Here is a 17978-nt window from a genome sequence, read left to right as displayed (position 1 = left end):
TATCAAGGTATACTTTGCTGGGGTGGCTATAAATTGGTACAACCACTTTTTAATGTGCAAACCATATTAACCAAAAATTCTGCTTCCCGCTATGTACTCTAGAAAAATCTTTGCATCTGTATGTATGTACAAAGATCATGTATAAGGAGGCTGGTTGAAACACTTTTGTAGTAAAATGGGAAATGCCCATCAATATGGAAGATTTAACATAATCAAGATATATTCTACCGTGAATAACACACAATGATTAAAAAGATAGGAATAGATCGATGGCTTCTGACCTGAAATGGTCACAAACAAGTAAAGATAAGCTTTATGTGTAAATGTAGAAATTATTTTTGCAACAAAATGTATCAATAGTATGTGTGCAATTATAAATAAGTAAAAAACACTGGGAAAGAAAATAAAAATTAGCAGAGAAAGAACAAGACAGTTTAAGAACACAAAAAAGTAAGTCTATCAGTTCACCTTTTCTAATGTTGCTTTCTGAAAAGCGTTGCTGACCCTGAAATTACCATAAATGTAATCATTCAATCCTAATCAATCAAACACATGCCCTCTGACAGTGGATTCAAAGCCTCACTCTCATACACACAATTCATTGACAAATTCGTAGGAAACAAAGTTTAAAACACTGAAAATTGACAAAGTGGTCAGGAAAAATTAGAACCAGCTCACTCCTACCCCTCCCCTGCTCCAGTCACAGCGGTCTATCAACAGCACATTAGGTGGGTACATTACAGGAATGCTGTCAAGACAATATGGCCAAAAATTAAAATTAAAAAAAAAAGAGAATTGGTTTCAGGCAAGGGCAAAGCAGACGTCTATTAAGAGGCCTTTTGTGAAATCAGAGCAGGAGTCAGATGCTTTCTCTTTTTTCCTCTCAGTGGTTGCTGAAACAATGTGGCCACACAGCCATGGGGATCTGGGAGCTGGCCAAGCAGCCAGGTGACTCAACATTGAATTTCTTGTCCCTCTGGGCAATTTCTCTCAGCGGTACAAACTTATACCAGAACAGAGAACAGTTATCCTCTTATCAATCAGGAAAAGATAGATATTAAAAAAATTTTTTTAATACTGGCTAATAATGAAAGTCAAGGGAAGCTGACAAGGGAACAAAGCTTAATTCCCCCATTATGAAACCAAAGGGCTCTCGTTACAACAAAAATCTGTGGGAAGAGTAACTGCTGTCTTCTAAGACCCTGCAGGGGAAGAAACAAACACTTATCACTCCTTTATTACACTCTCATTAAAAATGAGCAGCAGCTACGGGGGCTTCCCTGGTGACGCAGTGGTTGAGAGTCTGCCTGCCGATGCAGGGGACACGGGTTCATGCCCCGGTCCGGGAGGATCCCACATGCCACGGAGCGGCTGGGCCCGTGAGCCATGGCCGCTGAGCCTGCGCGTCTGGAGCCTGTGCTCCGCAACAGGAGAGGCCACAACAGTAAGAGACCCACGTACCGCAAAAAAAAAAAAAAAAAAAAAAAGAGCAGCAGCTATATTTTCCTTAAATAAAAATTGACTCCAAACAACAGGATCCTCTGAAAACAAAGACCTGGATGTTTATGGTTAATATACAGATTCCTCTCGGGCAAGAACCAGGTGCTATGTGGCTTTCTGCTGTGTCACCAGCCACTAGGCGAGAAGATCACATTTAATTGTTAACTGATTAACTGGTTGACTGATTAAAATTTCAACTCAGGAATAATATGCATATGTGGGTACTGCAGAGGCATGTCCCAAGAGCCCTTAGCAGTAAAATCCTAACCAGAACACTTGGATTTTCCCTTCTTGTAAACACACTGGCATTCACAGAGCTGTAATTTTATCATATGATGCCCTTTTAAATTCTGGAGATTGTAAACCCAGAAATGGGGGAAAGCAAGTCAAAGGGCGGATTTGTGGTGCCCCATCAAGATACACTGACATCCGGCAACAAGACACGTGTAAGGGAATGTTCTGGATTGAACTGCATGTTCTTGTGCTGCCAGGACACTTTATCCCCCTGAGATCCTTCCTCTGCATGGCCTAGGTGCCAACCAAGTATATCTGTGGCCAGTGAAGTACCACACTCTCAGCCAGTACTTTTTGGATGAATAGTTGGATGGATGAACAAACGAACAAAGAAACAAAGGAATAAACAGTGTATTTTTTTCTCTGTGCACTTTAAAGTCAACCATTCAGAATTAATATTCTACTGGCAAAGAACACTCAGCAAAGTTTCTCCCAGCTGATTTCTCTACACTGCACACGAAAGTGGCCCAACTCAGTGGAGATATCAACAGCATACATATAAAATCCAGGTAGTGGTAACCTTCCCAGACTCTCTACCACACCAAGGGAATTAGAATAATTAATAGCAAGTAGAACTTATTGATTTAAAAGTAAATTACCACAATGGGATATCTGCAGGTTTGCCAGGGAAATATTCTTGCTGTTTTCATCGAGGCAGTACAAGTCCTGAGTTTCTGGACTGGGTTTAGTCTCCTGAAGAGTCTTAATCCACATAATGTCGCAGGAGCATGTAAATGGGTTGCCCACCAGGATCCTACATGGAACAAAAATGAAATCCAATCAGCCTTCTCTTTTTCAGTTTTAGCTACAGAAGTGTTTATGAAGCACTAACAGCATTATGAATTTCTTCTAGCCGGCTATCTTTGGAAGTCACACCCATCTTTATAGCATAACGGTACTTATTATTCATTCATTTACCTGATACTTACTGATCTTCTGCTATGTGCAAACACCCCTGTAGAGGCTAAAGGATGCAAAGTGATGTGAGACCTTTCGGACCCATAGGGAAACAAGGTAGGAACAGAAATAACTATAATATAGGATAGAAAAAGATGTCTCAAAAGATGGGGGAAAATAAGATACCGTAACAAATTTATCACAGATATTATACAGTTATGAAGATCTTAAGTGAAGAAGCCAACGTTAAGTTTTCGGGAACACTAACATACTTATGTCTAACCAGGCTAGAGATTCAAGTGTTATCACTTAATAAGTTCGAACTTCAGTAGAGTGCAGAGCAATTTCATCTGAATTGAAAACGAGACTGTGAATACAAGGCTAAGACTAAAGTGTGAGAGCCAGGAGGGTGCACTCCCAGCTTTCCAAATGACGCAACCACAGTTCAGTTTGACTGATGCAAGGAAGCTGGAGTGAATGTGAGAGACAGAACCTGGAAGGGAGCTCTTAGACCTCCTTCACACACACACACACACACACACACACACACACACACACACACACACACACACACACACACACGCCAAGCTCAGGGTTTCCGAGAGCGAGTGCAACCGAGGTCCAGACTGAGCTACTTAGCCCATTGTGGGAGGGTCTGAAAAGAGAAAGTCACTATTTAGCCATGCTGCCTGGACTCCTGTGGCCTGTGATTGGTCAAGGAGGAAGTAGTCAAGAGGAAAATAAAAACCACAAGAAAAAAAAAATCTTTAAATGCTTATTTATAACACTCAGTGGCCTGTTTAAAATGACTTCCATTTATGGCAATGAGCCTTTAAATGAGGCCATTTAAAATCATTACATAGGCTCTGCCTGGCATTAACCACAATACTTAAGATTTCCATGAGGACAGGACCTGGGCTTTGCAACATCATTTACTCCTGTGGTTTTCTGGTTGGGTTCTAACAATCTCAGGGAATCCCTGGAGACTTTTCCAGGAGTTTCCTTGGAGAAAATGTGGTCCTGGCAGACTCGTTTAATTTGTGTCTGCTTGATTGCCTCCAAATATCCCTCCAACACCAAAATAAGAGTTGAGACTACTAGGTATGGAATATAATGCAGATGATATCCACAATGTTTAAACCCCAACTAATCCAAGAGGTTTCCTGGTGTTCTGAGTCCATGAAAAACTAAGAAATCTTTTTTGAAAGCAGGTATGACTGAATCCACAGAAGAGATAAAGAAGCAAAGGGATCTTGAGCTACAAAGACAGCAACGTTCGTCTGACCACACGGCACGGGCAGACAGCTGGCTTCTTCCTCTCACACACTGTACAAACTCCTTTTGCAGCGATTGTTAGAGCATGTTGTACTTAATTTGTTCAGGTTTCTACCGCTCCCCCTGGATAGCAGAGTCCTGGAGTACAGATACCGTTCTCCTTATATCCCTATGGCCTAGTGCCATGTTAGTTTGATTTGCAACAGGTACACAATTAACATTTGTTGAATGAATTAATTAAATATGCTGCAGGGGTGGTATTGAGACACGTGAATTTGAAATCAGAACTCTAATTTTTAACCCATCAAGAAAATTCTCTGCAATGATGCTCAAAATTTTTACACTGAGTAGCCTACTTTATTGCACATAACTTCCTTAAGTTTTTTATGCGTATCCCTGGGTTAGAAAGCCAGCGCTTCAACTCCCTGAATTAAGTCTCTCCCAAAAGAATTGCCACCATGTAACTCTCATGACTACCTAGTAACTTGTTATCGCACTACTGGTGGCATCTGCTAATCTGCACGATTTCCTTGTGAGATCCTTCCTACAACTCAGGCAACAGATAGTTTTAGCAAAAGCTATTGCCTGGTATTCAAAGGCCTTGTCCATCTGGGCCCACCTCTGACACACAGAGCCTGTGCTTTAAGGTTCTTTAGGTACCTGACCCATAGGAATGTCAACAGTTTATATTTGCTTCACGGTGATAACACAAGAATTAAGCACACTTGGAAATGCTGGCTATTAGTAATCGATACATTTCAATATCTTCCCTATCATTTTTCAGCAAAGGGGATTTGGGGATAAGGATAAATCCTGAATGCAGTGGCAGACCTAGAAGGAAATCTCACAAGGATGGTCAGGTAGGGAGAGGACTGCCTCTCCTCAAATGTTCACTAAGGGAGCGCAGGCACTGTCGTCGGGGTATAAACTGACGAGTTTTGCCCACTGCTGTTTCTCCTTGAATGGGTTTGCTTTCCATTAGTGCCTGGACAGAACAAGGACCAAACAGATGCTATGAGACATGTTGCCGCTTTTTTCACACAAAACCCTCATCTTTTTCTCATTTTCCCTCCTTTAGAAAACAAGTCTTTTATGTAAAAACAACATTTAAACTCATTATAAATGATATATTACTACTGAGATTTCTTTTCTTTCTTTTTTTTTTTTTTTTACTGCTGAATCATGTTTTCATGGAGGAATCAAAGAACAAATGACCAAAATTTAAGAAGTCATTTTTCATGAGTTTTGATATAAAAATAGACCTGCAGCATCACTTATTTTAAAAAATACGTGATTACACTTTCCTTTGGAAATTTTTTCCCCAAATGCCATACAAAATCATTACTTACAGCTCAGACAAGTCAAGGTGACGAAAATGTTTCCTAGACAATACCGTCAGTTTATTTCTGGTAAAATTGCTGAAAGGAATCAAAAACATTAAATGTGAATTACAAGTGTACATTTCAGGAATAAAGTATTCAAATAGAGTTTTTTTCAAAATGTAATTTTATGTGATCATGGTTCATGCCGTACTTTAGATCCAGTGATCTCTTTCTTTCACCTAGAGTAATAACTCAGTTTTCCCTGCCTCTCCTATATTTCTTGCTCGAGAGTGGGGTTGAGGGGGCATAATTTTCGTAATGGTTATTTTGAATCTCTTTTTTACCCAAAATTTTCTTTTTCATATTCAGAGCCAAGTTATATACCTCCTAGAGATAGCTGATCTACTGAACAATTAATAGGGAAATTAAATTAAACTAAGTTAAATTTAAACCATAAACTCACTAGGGGAAAAGATACTTTAAAACTACAAAGCATCATGAATATTTTGAAATTACACGACACACGAAACTCTGAATATTAACTGAATTTAACACATCCTAATAGGAAAGATAACACCTACTGATTGATAAACTCTGCTGAGATTGTTTATATATGACTTCCAAATAACTAGATAAACTCGTGATGAGAATAACAACAAAATATCAGATAAAACTATGTCAAATTTTATCTGGAAATATTCTAGCAACATATCATTTTAAGATGTGGACCAACCAGACAATGAAAAGATGTCCTATTTGTGACTGAAAAATAATAATGAATTTACTGATGTGTTCCAAATATGTAGTTTTATTCAAGGGAATGGGAGTTTCGGTTTCCAATGATCAGTGCCATGAGACCTTGAGCTGGGAAATTCAGACCCTTAATCCTGGCAGCTGACTCGCTCTGTGAATTTGTTTACCGGTCAAATTTATTTAAAGCGTGTGCAATGCTTGGTCCTCTAGACGTGTGTTTCATGAGTCACATGAATGTAAAACAAACATCAAATTTTACAGAACAGCTGAGCCCTCAACAGTTTGCCATGAGCCTTTCAGTATCTGATTCCCGTTCAGGAAGGTGAGCACTGGTCTGAGAGTCAGGTAAATACGGGAAATCTGCGGCGACAGCAATCCTGGCCTCACTGAGGCTAGTCTATTGCGTCTGTCTCACCAAATCCTGGGCTGAAGTCTGCTGGTCTGTCTGGCCAGTCTCTCACAGAAGGGTTAAAGACCAGGGGGAGTTAATACATGAACTAAGACTAGTCAGCTGATGGATAAAGAAAATGCCACTTTAGCATCTCATCAATGAAGAAGGCACACGGCCACTCCCAGCTTAATTCTATATTGAGATTTCCTCTCATCCAAACCCCCATCTACAAGAGGGTGCCCTCTTCCTTCTACGCTGGCATCTTCTCTCCTCACACTGAGTATAAAGTGCTCACCCACGTGAAAAAATAATCCAGCGGGAAGTTGTAAAATGTGCCCACATAAATCTTTTCTTTTGGAACGTGAATTAAGAATGGGTTTCACTGCAGTATAATACACTGACAAGTCACTCTGCCTGTCTTCACCAGAGCCTGTGAGGCACAAATGTTTTCATCTCCATCAGAAATCCCCATCCTTCTGAAGGAAAAAAAAACAAAAACAGAAACAAAAACCCTATTCTTCCTCCCAAGAAGAAAGAGGAGCGAGGAGGCAAAGAAAGAGGACACACTCATTGTCAAGGTTCCGGGTCGGCTAGCAAGGCCGGCACCGGGGCAGCTGCCCTGTCAGGCTGCTAGCAGCACAGCCCAGAGCAGGGTTACACACCAAAGAACAAGATGAGTTTTATGAACCATACTTATTATTGGGTCCACAAGCCAAATGGGAGGAGGAGGGAAGGAAAAAAAATCAACAATCCTCTTACTGTTTGATTATAGAACTTTTGCAAAGGAGCTAATTAGCACCTCTGCAAAGTCCCTGGAAAACACAAATACTGGCTTTTCTCACAGTTTCTGGGTTCTCAGGGGCCGGGCAGGAATTAAAGGCACCAAGAAATAAACTCAGGGACCAGTCCTAGGGGCTCTGGACAGTCAGCATGGGATGCTAAATATGCACAGGTTAGGGGAGGAATGACGAAAGTGACAGACAGGGTCCAGTCTGAATTCCGCTAAAACCCAAAGTGAAATAGATGCTCTTGTGTACATTTTTATTTTATTGGAGAAACTCAGAGAGATAATCATTATATCCCAAGGGTACAGAGAAACAGCCTCTCATACACATTTCTTTATCAGCTCCCTTGCAGCCATGGTGCTGATGTTCGACTAAAGATGCCGTTTACTACGTGCGGAAATCAGGGAGAACATGCCAGCACCTTCAGTCATGAGCAGAAGTTGAGACCCAGGTCTGGAAAGGCAGACAACTGACTTAATTTCCTCCTCCTTGCCATTCCCTAGAGCCAACTGCTTAATTTAATTTCTATTTTGGCGATTAGAAGCCTCTTTCATCACGTGAATATCTGAAGTTTACTGACATTGTAACTTCTTTCTAACTGTCTGAATATTAGCCTGACTTCCTACTGCCTTACCATTTGACAATGGCTACAAATACCAGTAATTTTTGCGGTCTGATCAGTAACTGGGCTTCCCAACAATCGGCTTTTAAAGAAGCTGTATAAGATACGTCCATCTCCTTGGTTTCCTATTTTCAAATGACACCTCTTTGGGAGACTGGGACTAATATTTGGCTTTATGTAAGTATGTACAGCACACAGAATACCATTAAAATTATTCTACCGTAAATCAACCTGAAAAAAATACAAGAGGTGGCTTTGGTTTTCATATAAATAACTTGGAACAAAGAAAGTAGGGAAAATATAAGAGGCATAGCAAAGTCATAAAAAGGTCTATTTCTAAAACAATTAACCATAGCCCACTATATAGATCACTACGTTAGGGGAAGTGATGTAGTAAAACAACCAGTAAAACGTGGTCGTTGAGTAATTCAGGGCTGCAGTCAGCAGTAATGAAAATACCAGAATGTAACCACTGAGGTCATTAATTACACTTAAGTGATTGCATTAGAGCATTTTGCCTTTTTCTTGTGTCCAACTTCTCTCTTGTTTATGCTAGCAAGGCCTACGCAAGACATCAGAATTTGTGCAGGCAAACCAACTACGGAGATGTTGCCAAAAAGCCTCTACATGAAATGTGTTAATAAAGTTCCTTGGAGTTTTGTCACCTTTTTGCCAAAAGTTTTATATCTTAATTCTACTGACTTTATTTTTCAATTGACTTCCTCATTAATGCCACCTATGAAATATGAAGTCATTGTACTGGCTTGATGAAATTAAGGTTTTTCATAAGATCCACAGATCTCCATAGAGCGTCCAGGCAATCTGCTCGAAGAGAACGATTTCTTTTACAAACTGACCTGGAAATCAGTCAGGGAACAGTTCTCCCCAAGAAAAAGAAAGAGGACAAATGTTACAAGAAGGGCTGATTCTCTCATTATATGGAAAACACACTTTATTTTCTGTCCTCTTACTAAAAGAAGATAGCCAGGAGTGAGCCCTGAGTCTGCCACTTTCCATCTGTGGACCTGAGTCTGATTTTGCACTTATGAAATGGGAATCAAGAAGATCCTCCCTACCAACTGTCAGAAAAATCAAGTGAGATCAACCACGTGAGAGTTCTGTATGTAGATCGTAGTCTATGAAACACATAAGGTATTGTTGCAGAGCATCTGCAAAGCACAAAAGGGCCAATGAATGCAGGCAACCTTCCTGTCACAGAAGTTCCTACTGAAAACTCGGGGTGGAAGGCGACCATCAGAGCTTAAGGGTGATCCTCTGTTTCATGAAGAAACGTCTCAGGAAGGCCACACCTTACTGACCAACTGCCATCATCTAAGAAGATTTAGCAGCAAACAACCTAAGAGCTCCCACTGTCCGTATTTCCATTTGACTTCAGTTGATATCACCCTGACTTCGGTGGAAGCATTTGCTATTGTTACAGTTGCCTGAACCTCTGGCATGTTCCATGATTGAGTTTTCTCCGCTTCCATCAATCATGACACATAGCTTATGGGAAAAGAAGGTTCAAAAGAGGATCTGTTGGGGGAGGAAGAGCATTAGCAATTTTTAGTTCCCTAAAAAGGCCAAGGCCAAGTCAGTTTCTTTCAATTCCACTAGTTTGATGTCTTCCAGGGAACATGTCATGATTCCAAGGAAAAGAATCGAGGACGCTGTACCAGGACATAGTTTTCACATCAGACTCCTTGCTGTTGGCCTATTGCTCTGTCCAAGATGGAAATGGCCCAGAAATTCATGAAAGGGAATAAGCAGGCTGTTCTAAGTACCCCTCTAAAGCTATTCAGAAATCAAAGCTAATGCTTCTAAGCTATTGTCAAAGCTACACTAACTTTTTAAAAGGAGGTTTAGAGCTGGAGAAGAAGGAAAAATAAACAGAGGGGGAAAATATTGAATAAGTTGGGTCCTGGGAAGCAAAAGAATCAACCTTTACTTACATGTGCTGTAAGTTGCTGTTTTTCAGAAATGCTTTATGAGCTACAAATTTCAATCCGGAATCCACAATGGTCCTAAGAAAACACATAATTGCATGTATGTTAGAGCTAACAGACGACTGTCCCTCTGACGGTAACAGAGCATAAGAAAAAGTTCTGAGATAAGGTATGCAAGCCCTGAGTGAGTACTCACAGGTTTTTCAGTCCCACATAAGCTTCAATATCATCTTCGTTGATGATTTCTAATCTTTTCTGATTTGCAATGTAACTGCAAAAAAAAGCAGAGTGCAAACTAGTAACTCAGAATTCAGGCAGCCCATAAAAAAATGGGTAATTTCCATCCAACCTCACCAGGCTGCTCAAGGCAATCCCTCCCCACCCACCTAGCCCCACCATTTATTTTAAATACAGCAAGGGCAGCAAAACCAAATGAGACTGAGGAGAAACCATGGTTGAGCAGGTTTCATTGTCAATGACAGGATCACCAGGTTTCATTTTCTTTTCTTAAACTTTTGTTACTCTTTCAACTAACAAGTTCAGTTTGCCCCTCCACTCAAGGTATCCCCTGTGTATAGAGGTGAAAATAACTTGGAAATGCATCTACTACCTCTCAAAAGCATTTCACCCTTATGGTGACAGCCACAGGGAAGCTGGCATCACCACACAGAGGACAAAACACATCTTTCCTCACATTCCAAGAGAAGCAGTCACTCCCTCCTTTTACCTCCTGAAACACTGAAGAAGATTCTCCTCCCCCTTTCTCTCTCTCCCTCCCTCCCTTCCTTCCAACTCTCTCTTTTCCTGGCCCAGGATCCCCTCGTTCTGCTTTTGTTAGTAATAAAACCAATTTTTCCTTTCAGGAACCACAGCTCACAAACCCCACATTGCCCTAGTGCGCTCTCTACAGAAATCTCCTCTTCCCCGTTCACCAAACCCTCAAATACAGGAGTAAACTGGTAACTCTGGCTGCGTGAAGAGTTCTATCCCCTGGATCATGAGGACTGGCTTAGAAATGTGCCTGTGACCTCAACTAGATTAATGAGAAGCTTCCCTTAAATTAAAACATGAATGCCATGACAGAGTCTCTCTTTCTCTGGGATTATAGCTGAAAGATTACATAGGCCTGGGGCTTCTATGAGAAATATTTCCGGCACAAGGAAAGAGAATGTCCAAGTATGCAGTCAGCACACAGGAGGAAAGAGAGCTAAGAGATATAAAGAGAGACAGAACCCTGAAAATGTTACTTGAGCTTTTGGATCCAATCATCTCTGAGGTTAGCCGTCACTAACAGAAGTTTGATCTGAATTTCTGTCACTTGCAACCAATAAAATCCCTGGTAACACAAACACAAAGCTATCAAACCTACTACCATGGAATTTCCCTGTGCTACAGTTATCTGAGTATCTGTCTATTCGCTTTTCTTGATCACAATCTCTTTTTGAAGACAGCTGGATCCTGCTTTATAATTCTTAACATGCACCACAGCATCTAGCAAAGAACCTTGCACAATGTAGGTCTTCAAGGATGATGGATGGATGGATGGATGGATGGATGGATGGGCAACACTTGGAGTTCCAAAGGCACTCCAGGAAGTTGTATTAGGATGGATTTTCTCCTTTCTTCTTCAAAAAATTTAAGATACATAACATTCCAATTAAGACACTGAAAACAAATATGTAGCTCTACTGTTAACAACATGAATTAAAATGAAAACAATAGTAATAGTACAGCATCTACAGATTCCTTCTACCCAATCCAAAAGAAGGAAAAAAAATAGATGTCAAAATACATGGTAAGTATTGGGGCACCCATTTTTAGAAAATATATTTTAGAAATAAAGCAAAATAAGTAAATGCTCTGAGGGAACAAAATTACACCAAAGATAAATAATTTTAAAAGGACCCACATAAACATTGCCCCTGTTACATAAAAAAAAACGTCCAAGATAGAAGGGCATCTTCTGCTCAAAGATCTTGGTTCTCAAACAACAATTTTCAACGTTAAGAGTTTTTACGAAATGTTTCAAAATTATCACACATTTTTCCAAGATTTTCAATCCACTAACATTTTCAGTAGAAACCACAGTGACCTCCCTCTTCTAAATTGTCTCCCAATAAGAATTGCATTCAAGAGGGCCCTACATTTTAATGCTTTTTTTCATGCAACTGGCAGAAAAAAGGACAAATAACGTGGGCAAGGTTTCCTCTGGGGTCACAACCAGAATTCCCGAGAAGCTTGTTCACTGCTTACAGCTGCGCTAGCATGGTGGCTGTCACTGTTCTGAAATTGTCTGAGAGATTCTCCAGCTCTCTTTACTGGCTCATCACTGCATCCTCCACGCTTATGACAGGGGCCTGACACTCAGGAGGTTTTTAGTCAATGTCTGTGGCACAAGGCATTTATTTTTAACTTTTTATTTAGTTATTTATGCCCTTTATTTTATCGGTATTTCATTTTTGTCAGATTTTTAATTTATAAACTCTCCAATTGTATTCAATAAAATACAGCAAGCTAACATAAATAAAAATGAAAGGCATAATAGAAAGAAGAGCCAGGGCAGAGACATCAGTGGAGCTAGGAATTGGGTTTAAAATGCTGGGAAAGGGCCACAAGCATAATTGTAAGCTTTCCAGTGACCACTGCCCCTGAAAAGAAGGAAAGGGGGATACATTTAGCCAGTGGTAACTTCACAGTGTTCATGAGGTGAAAATAAGTCAGATATTAAGCAAAGCGTACCTGTTCTTGAATCTAAGACCAGACAAAAGATTTTGTTGAAAACCATCAAAAGAACCATGTGAAAGTATTAAAATTGGTCATTAAAGAATGTTCTTCCACTGTGAAGGCAGGGATGCCCTGGATAAAGAATGAATTTTTCTCCTGGTCAAAATGGAAAAAAGCAACAGAAGAGCTGGATTAAAAGGTCAGCAATTGCCCCTCTAGATGCCAAGAATTCCCTTTCATAAGTTACCATCTGCAGAAAGGCCCACAACATAGCCGTGGGCTATAAATTGCTCATGAAATCTACCCCTTAAGAAACGCTCCTTAGACACCATTAAGGGAGGAATCATAGGGTTAGAATGGGAGCCAGTAAAGTTAATAACAAACAATTCACAAAGGAGAAACCTCAACGACCCAGGAACGTATGAAAATCTGCTCACCCCTCAAGGAATATGAAATGCAAACCAAAGTCACATGGACTTACCATTCCTCTGCCACTAGCTGGACAAAATGTTTAAAATCTGACAATATTAAAGCATTGCTAAGGATGTGGGGTATTTCTCTTATATTGTTGGAGGGAGTCTAAATTGGCACAAGCACTTTGAAGAGTAATTTGCCAGCATCTTGGAAAATTATACATCACACGCTTTACAGAGTCCAGCAATTCCATTTCTAGGTTTTCACCTGAGAGAAATGCTCACTCCTGCACACGAGGAGACATATACAAGAACATTCATGGTAACACAGTCAGAATAAAAATCTGGCTGCATGGAGAGTGTCCATCAGTTAAGAAAGAGAATAAAATGAGGCGTGTTAAATAACTACGGTAGATTGAACCAGATCTTTATATCTGAGCAGAAAGAAATACTCATGCTAAGTGAGAAAGAAAAATAAGCAAAATTTCAAACTGATATGTACATATCACATAAAACAACTGATGTGAACTTTTAAAAAGACAGAAAACAATACCACATAGTGTTCATAGTCAAGGATAGTTGTAAAGTACAAAAGGAAGATTGCAAGGAAAGTCACCTTGGGAAAGGAGACGGATCTGCATCAGGGATAAAGAAACTGAAACTGTTAAACTGTTTTATTAAACTACTAAACTATTTCTTTTCTTAAAAGAGAAAAGCCTTTGTAACGAAAAAGACAAAAATGTTCAAGTGTCAGTTCTGAATATATGCACCTGAAGTTATTGTTATATCATTACATTTTTATGAATTTTTTAAATGTATGAAGAAAAAAGAGAGAAGGAAGGAAGGAAGGGAAGGAAGGAGGGAGGGGAGGGAGGAAGGGGGGAAAGAAAGAGGGAGAGCCAAAAAAAGCCGCAAAGGAAAAGACCGCAGGGAAGCTGGACCCCAGGGCTTCTCAGTTACTAGGTGACCAAACACACCAGGGCTCAAGTCCTTGGTTCCTTGGACCACCCAAAAGCAAACAGTCTAAAAGCCTTCTGATCCCTGCCCCAGAGCCCCTGGACGGGACCAAGAAGACTAAGGAGCATGCTGGGCCGCCCCCTACTGGTGACTTCCACGTGCCTCCAGAAGGACCTTGGCAACACCAGGTCTTTCGAGCTCTGCCATCTCATCACTGCCAGTGATCAGAAAAGCAGCAGCTGCAGAGACCAACCCAGGGTTAGGAAGGAGAGAGGAAAGGTCAGGCCAGGCCAGACAGCTGAAAGATGTGTGGACAGGCAATGCGGTAGGCTCTCCCCCAGAAAACTGTTCCCTGTCACTCCAGTCAAAGTGCTGGCCAGCTCTGAGGGCTCTTTACTAAGTCAAGCTTTGCTTAATAGCATCCCCAAGAAGGGTCCCACTCCCACTGAAGCAGTGGAAAGGACAAGCATTTTGGTACAGACCTTTCTCTCCATGACAGCCCCTAACTCCTCTGACCCAAGCCCACCGACCTGGAAAGCTTAGGCCCCAGGGGCTTTAAGGCACAAGCCCTCCCCCTAGAGCCCATGCCCCAGTGCTCACACGAGTTCAGTCAAACTTTCGAGCTTCTGCCCTTCCAACCTTAAGAGTTTCTCTCCCTTACCTCCTTGGCCTCCAGGTCCCTCAGGCCCACCCCTCCATCCGCAATCTGTGTGGAATCATTCTCGGCCTTTGACCATCCTGTTTTGCCCAAATATGACTTCTTCCTTTCTAAAAGCCATCTATAGTACTCTTTCTTGGGCCTCACATTATGAGGGTTGTTTTTTATTGTTGTTATTTACTTTTACTACATCCCAAGACTACTGTCTTCTGCCCTTAAAGTTGGAACTTCTCAATGAATTCACCTAAAACTCTTCCGGGTCCCTACAATATCTGAGATGCTGCTTGATTCACAGGCAACATCAAAAAGCCTTTTTCCAATCAAAACATTTTTATTCCATCAGTTGGCAAGCATTTCTTTAGCATTTATTCTCCTTCTTAACTTTATAATTAAGAATCAGAGGGGATGGAGGTACTCTTTGTACCCATCATTGTATTTTTGTACTAATATACCTAACTCTCCTGCTGAACTGTTAACTCCTCAGATGGAAGAGTGTTATTCATCAAACTGCACGTCCATTTCCGAACACAGAGCTGATGCTCATAGCACACTGGCTGACTTAAAGCAATCAATCTGACCCACAGATCCTCCACTGGAGTTTTTGTTGTCTCACTGGAAAGACCAGACATATACACACTATAGACACTAAATGAAGATTGTGGTAATAGAACATAACTTCATTTGTCACATAGAAAACAAGGAAAAAAAGTAACGACCATAACAGAGGAAGACAGCCAATTCTGAAAGCAAAATTTGTCCAATCTAGAAAGCAAACTTAGATCACAAGCATACAACACAGTCAAACCAAACACTCATTTATTTTTCGTAAATGATGAAAACTAATTGCCCTCGGAATATGAGCATTCATTTGTCATCTCAGTTTCAGAAATGTTAAGGCTAGAAAGAATCTTCAGATCCAGCTCTTCTTGACCTTGAGGGGTTGATGCTCCTGAAGGTCTGTGCTCACTGCCACGGTATTTGATGAGCAAAAGAGAGAAGTTTCCAAGCAGAGGTCAAGTACGTGCACTGCGAGGGTACAGTGGAAGGAATTACAAGATATCACTGGGCAGTGAAGGCTTCCATGAGGTCAGGCTTTGAAGGGTGCCCAGAAAGTCAACAGATAAAAAATGTGAACATAAGCAAAGTCCACACTATTTGCCATTTTATTTTGTGTTGTCACCAAAGCTTTTCCATTCTCAACATGACATCCAGGGCCTTCATTATGACATTTTCTTGGGGGTAAAGAATTTCCATTCCTTAGGCTTACCAAAAAGCCCGTAGGTGGCTTTTTTGGGAAAAAAAAGAACAGATAATTTTAGGAAAAATTCACGGAAACATTTTTGAATTACAGGTTCCTAGAAAGGATACTCATCTCATTTGAAAAGATTTCACATTGGCTTGAACAACCTATCAAATAATTCCTCCGGGCAATCTTTCCAAGTAACAAAGAGTGGTTTCTAATGCATCTTTTCTTCCTGTGTATTAGCTTAACAGCAGGCTTGCTCCAAAGTAAAATTTCCCTTTACCTTAGGCTTTATTACCTGACCTGTAGGTTGACGATATATCAAAAAGAAATGGAAAGAGCCGTGAGTATTTCTAATGGTTGCTCTTCAAAATGGAATTGCTTCCCACTACCCTGGCTACCCTCACCTCACCCCCACCACATAAATAAATAATTAAGCTAATAAAAGTAGATAGAACTCAAATGTCACAAGAGATTGTGATACGTGCTCAGGCTTACAGCCATGGAGTGAGGCATTTCGGCTCCGACAGGATCCTCTCTGCCATAAGATTTCCATCACGGGGAAGAGAATAATCCATTTGTTAAAATGTGCCCTTGTTCCCTGAGTCCGCAACCAGGTAGCTTCAGTTGCTCAGCAAAATGCTAAGAAAGAGTTTTGAAAAGCAGTCCCTGATGGGCCAAAGCAGGATTCAAAAGAAGAATCTCTCAATCTATCCCTCCATTCCTAAGAGAGGGTCCACCACCCCACCTGCGACGATGTGAATGCAGAGGACACCAAATAAGTGGGCTCAGAACCTGAATTCCAGCACCAGCCTACGAGCACAGGCTGATGAGCTGCAGCACTTCCATCTTCTTTTTGGCCACGGGAATAGAAGCAGCCCCAGTAATTTCCTTTTAGAGAGTGCTGTGTGCCAGGCACTGAGGTACCCAGGGGGTGTCTCCCTTAACCCGACAAAGCTACCAGGAGAGCACTATGATTGCTTCTACTTTTTGGAAGAGGTAACTGAGGCCCAACCTTGCTAGGTCATACCCCCAGGATTACATAACTGCCAAAACAGGATTTGAACCCAAATCTACCTGCCTCTGAATTCTGAGCTCATACCCACTCTACCGCCCCACCAGGACCATGGACTTAGGAGTCCTGCACCTACAATGAAGAATACTTTCTAACATTTCTGCCAAATGCATCTTGACAAATAATCACAGCCTGAAAACAATAGTCAATGAAAAGGAATGAGGACATTTTACAGGCTGCTCTCATGTGTTATACCTACAGAGGTAACAGGAAATAAATAAAATATCTTCTCAGATCCTTACACAATGCCAGGCTCTGAGAACTGCAGCTCCCCACAATGCCAAGCTCTGAGAACCGCAGCTTCCTAGAATAGCCTAAATTCCTTGGGAACTTAAGAATTCAAGTGCCTGTGGAGAGGGTGTGGACAAAACGGAACCCTCCTACACTGTTGGGGAAAATGTAAATTGGTGCAGCCACTATGGAAAAGAGTATGGAGGTTCCTTAAAAAACTAAAAATACAGCTCCCATGTGATCCTGCAATCCCACTTCTGGGCATACATCCAGAAAAGACAAAAGATCTAATTCCGAAAGATACATGCACCCCAATGTTCATAGTGGCACTATTTACAACAGCCAAGACATGGAAACAACCTAAGTGTCCATCGACAGATGAATGGATAAAGAAGATGTTTTATAATACAAATGATGTATTGTACCTACAAAACAGAAACAGACTCATAGACATAGAAGACAAACTTATGGTTACCAAAAGGGAATGGGGGGAGGGATAAATTGGGAGTAGGGGATTAACAGATGCACACTACCATATATAAAATAGATAAACAACAGGAATTTGCTGTATAGCACAGGGAACTATACTCAATATCTTGTAAGAAACTATAATGGAAACGAATTGGAAAAAAAGAATATACATATATATATATATATATATATATATATATATATATATATATATAACCAAATCACTTTGCTGTACATCTGAAACTAACAAAATATTGTAAGTCAACTATACTTCAATTAAAAAAAAAAGGAATTCAAGTGCCTGGAAAATAATAAGTGGTGTAAAGTGAGGGATAAACACACTCCACTAGCTTCACCTCTTCCCAGTTATGCGACCTTGGGCAAGTCCCTACACCTCGGTTTCCTCGTCTTAAAATGGGGT

The 17978-nt window shown here is 40.7% G+C and overlaps 1 protein-coding gene across 7 annotated transcripts in view; it reads right to left on the bottom strand.

Annotated features, from left to right (window-relative positions):
* The window catches only part of NTRK2 (neurotrophic receptor tyrosine kinase 2), a gene marked incomplete at both ends in the record, with an annotated part of 376408 nt that overhangs the window by 336989 nt on the left and 21441 nt on the right, over positions 1–17978 (bottom strand). For all 7 annotated transcript variants that reach the window (XM_082842860.1, XM_082842861.1, XM_082842862.1 and 4 more), the window contains 4 exons: positions 2394–2548; positions 5316–5384; positions 9792–9863; positions 9982–10056. In XM_082842860.1, the coding sequence (XP_082698986.1) occupies positions 2394–2548; positions 5316–5384; positions 9792–9863; positions 9982–10056 (371 nt within the window). The remainder of the gene's footprint in view (positions 1–2393; positions 2549–5315; positions 5385–9791; positions 9864–9981; positions 10057–17978) is intronic.

This window comes from Leucopleurus acutus (assembly GCF_964270905.1).
Source record: "Leucopleurus acutus genome assembly, chromosome: 7".
Lineage (NCBI taxonomy): Eukaryota > Metazoa > Chordata > Mammalia > Artiodactyla > Delphinidae > Leucopleurus > Leucopleurus acutus.
Note: the sequence above shows the minus strand (reverse complement) of the source record. Positions and strands in the feature narration are given on the sequence as shown.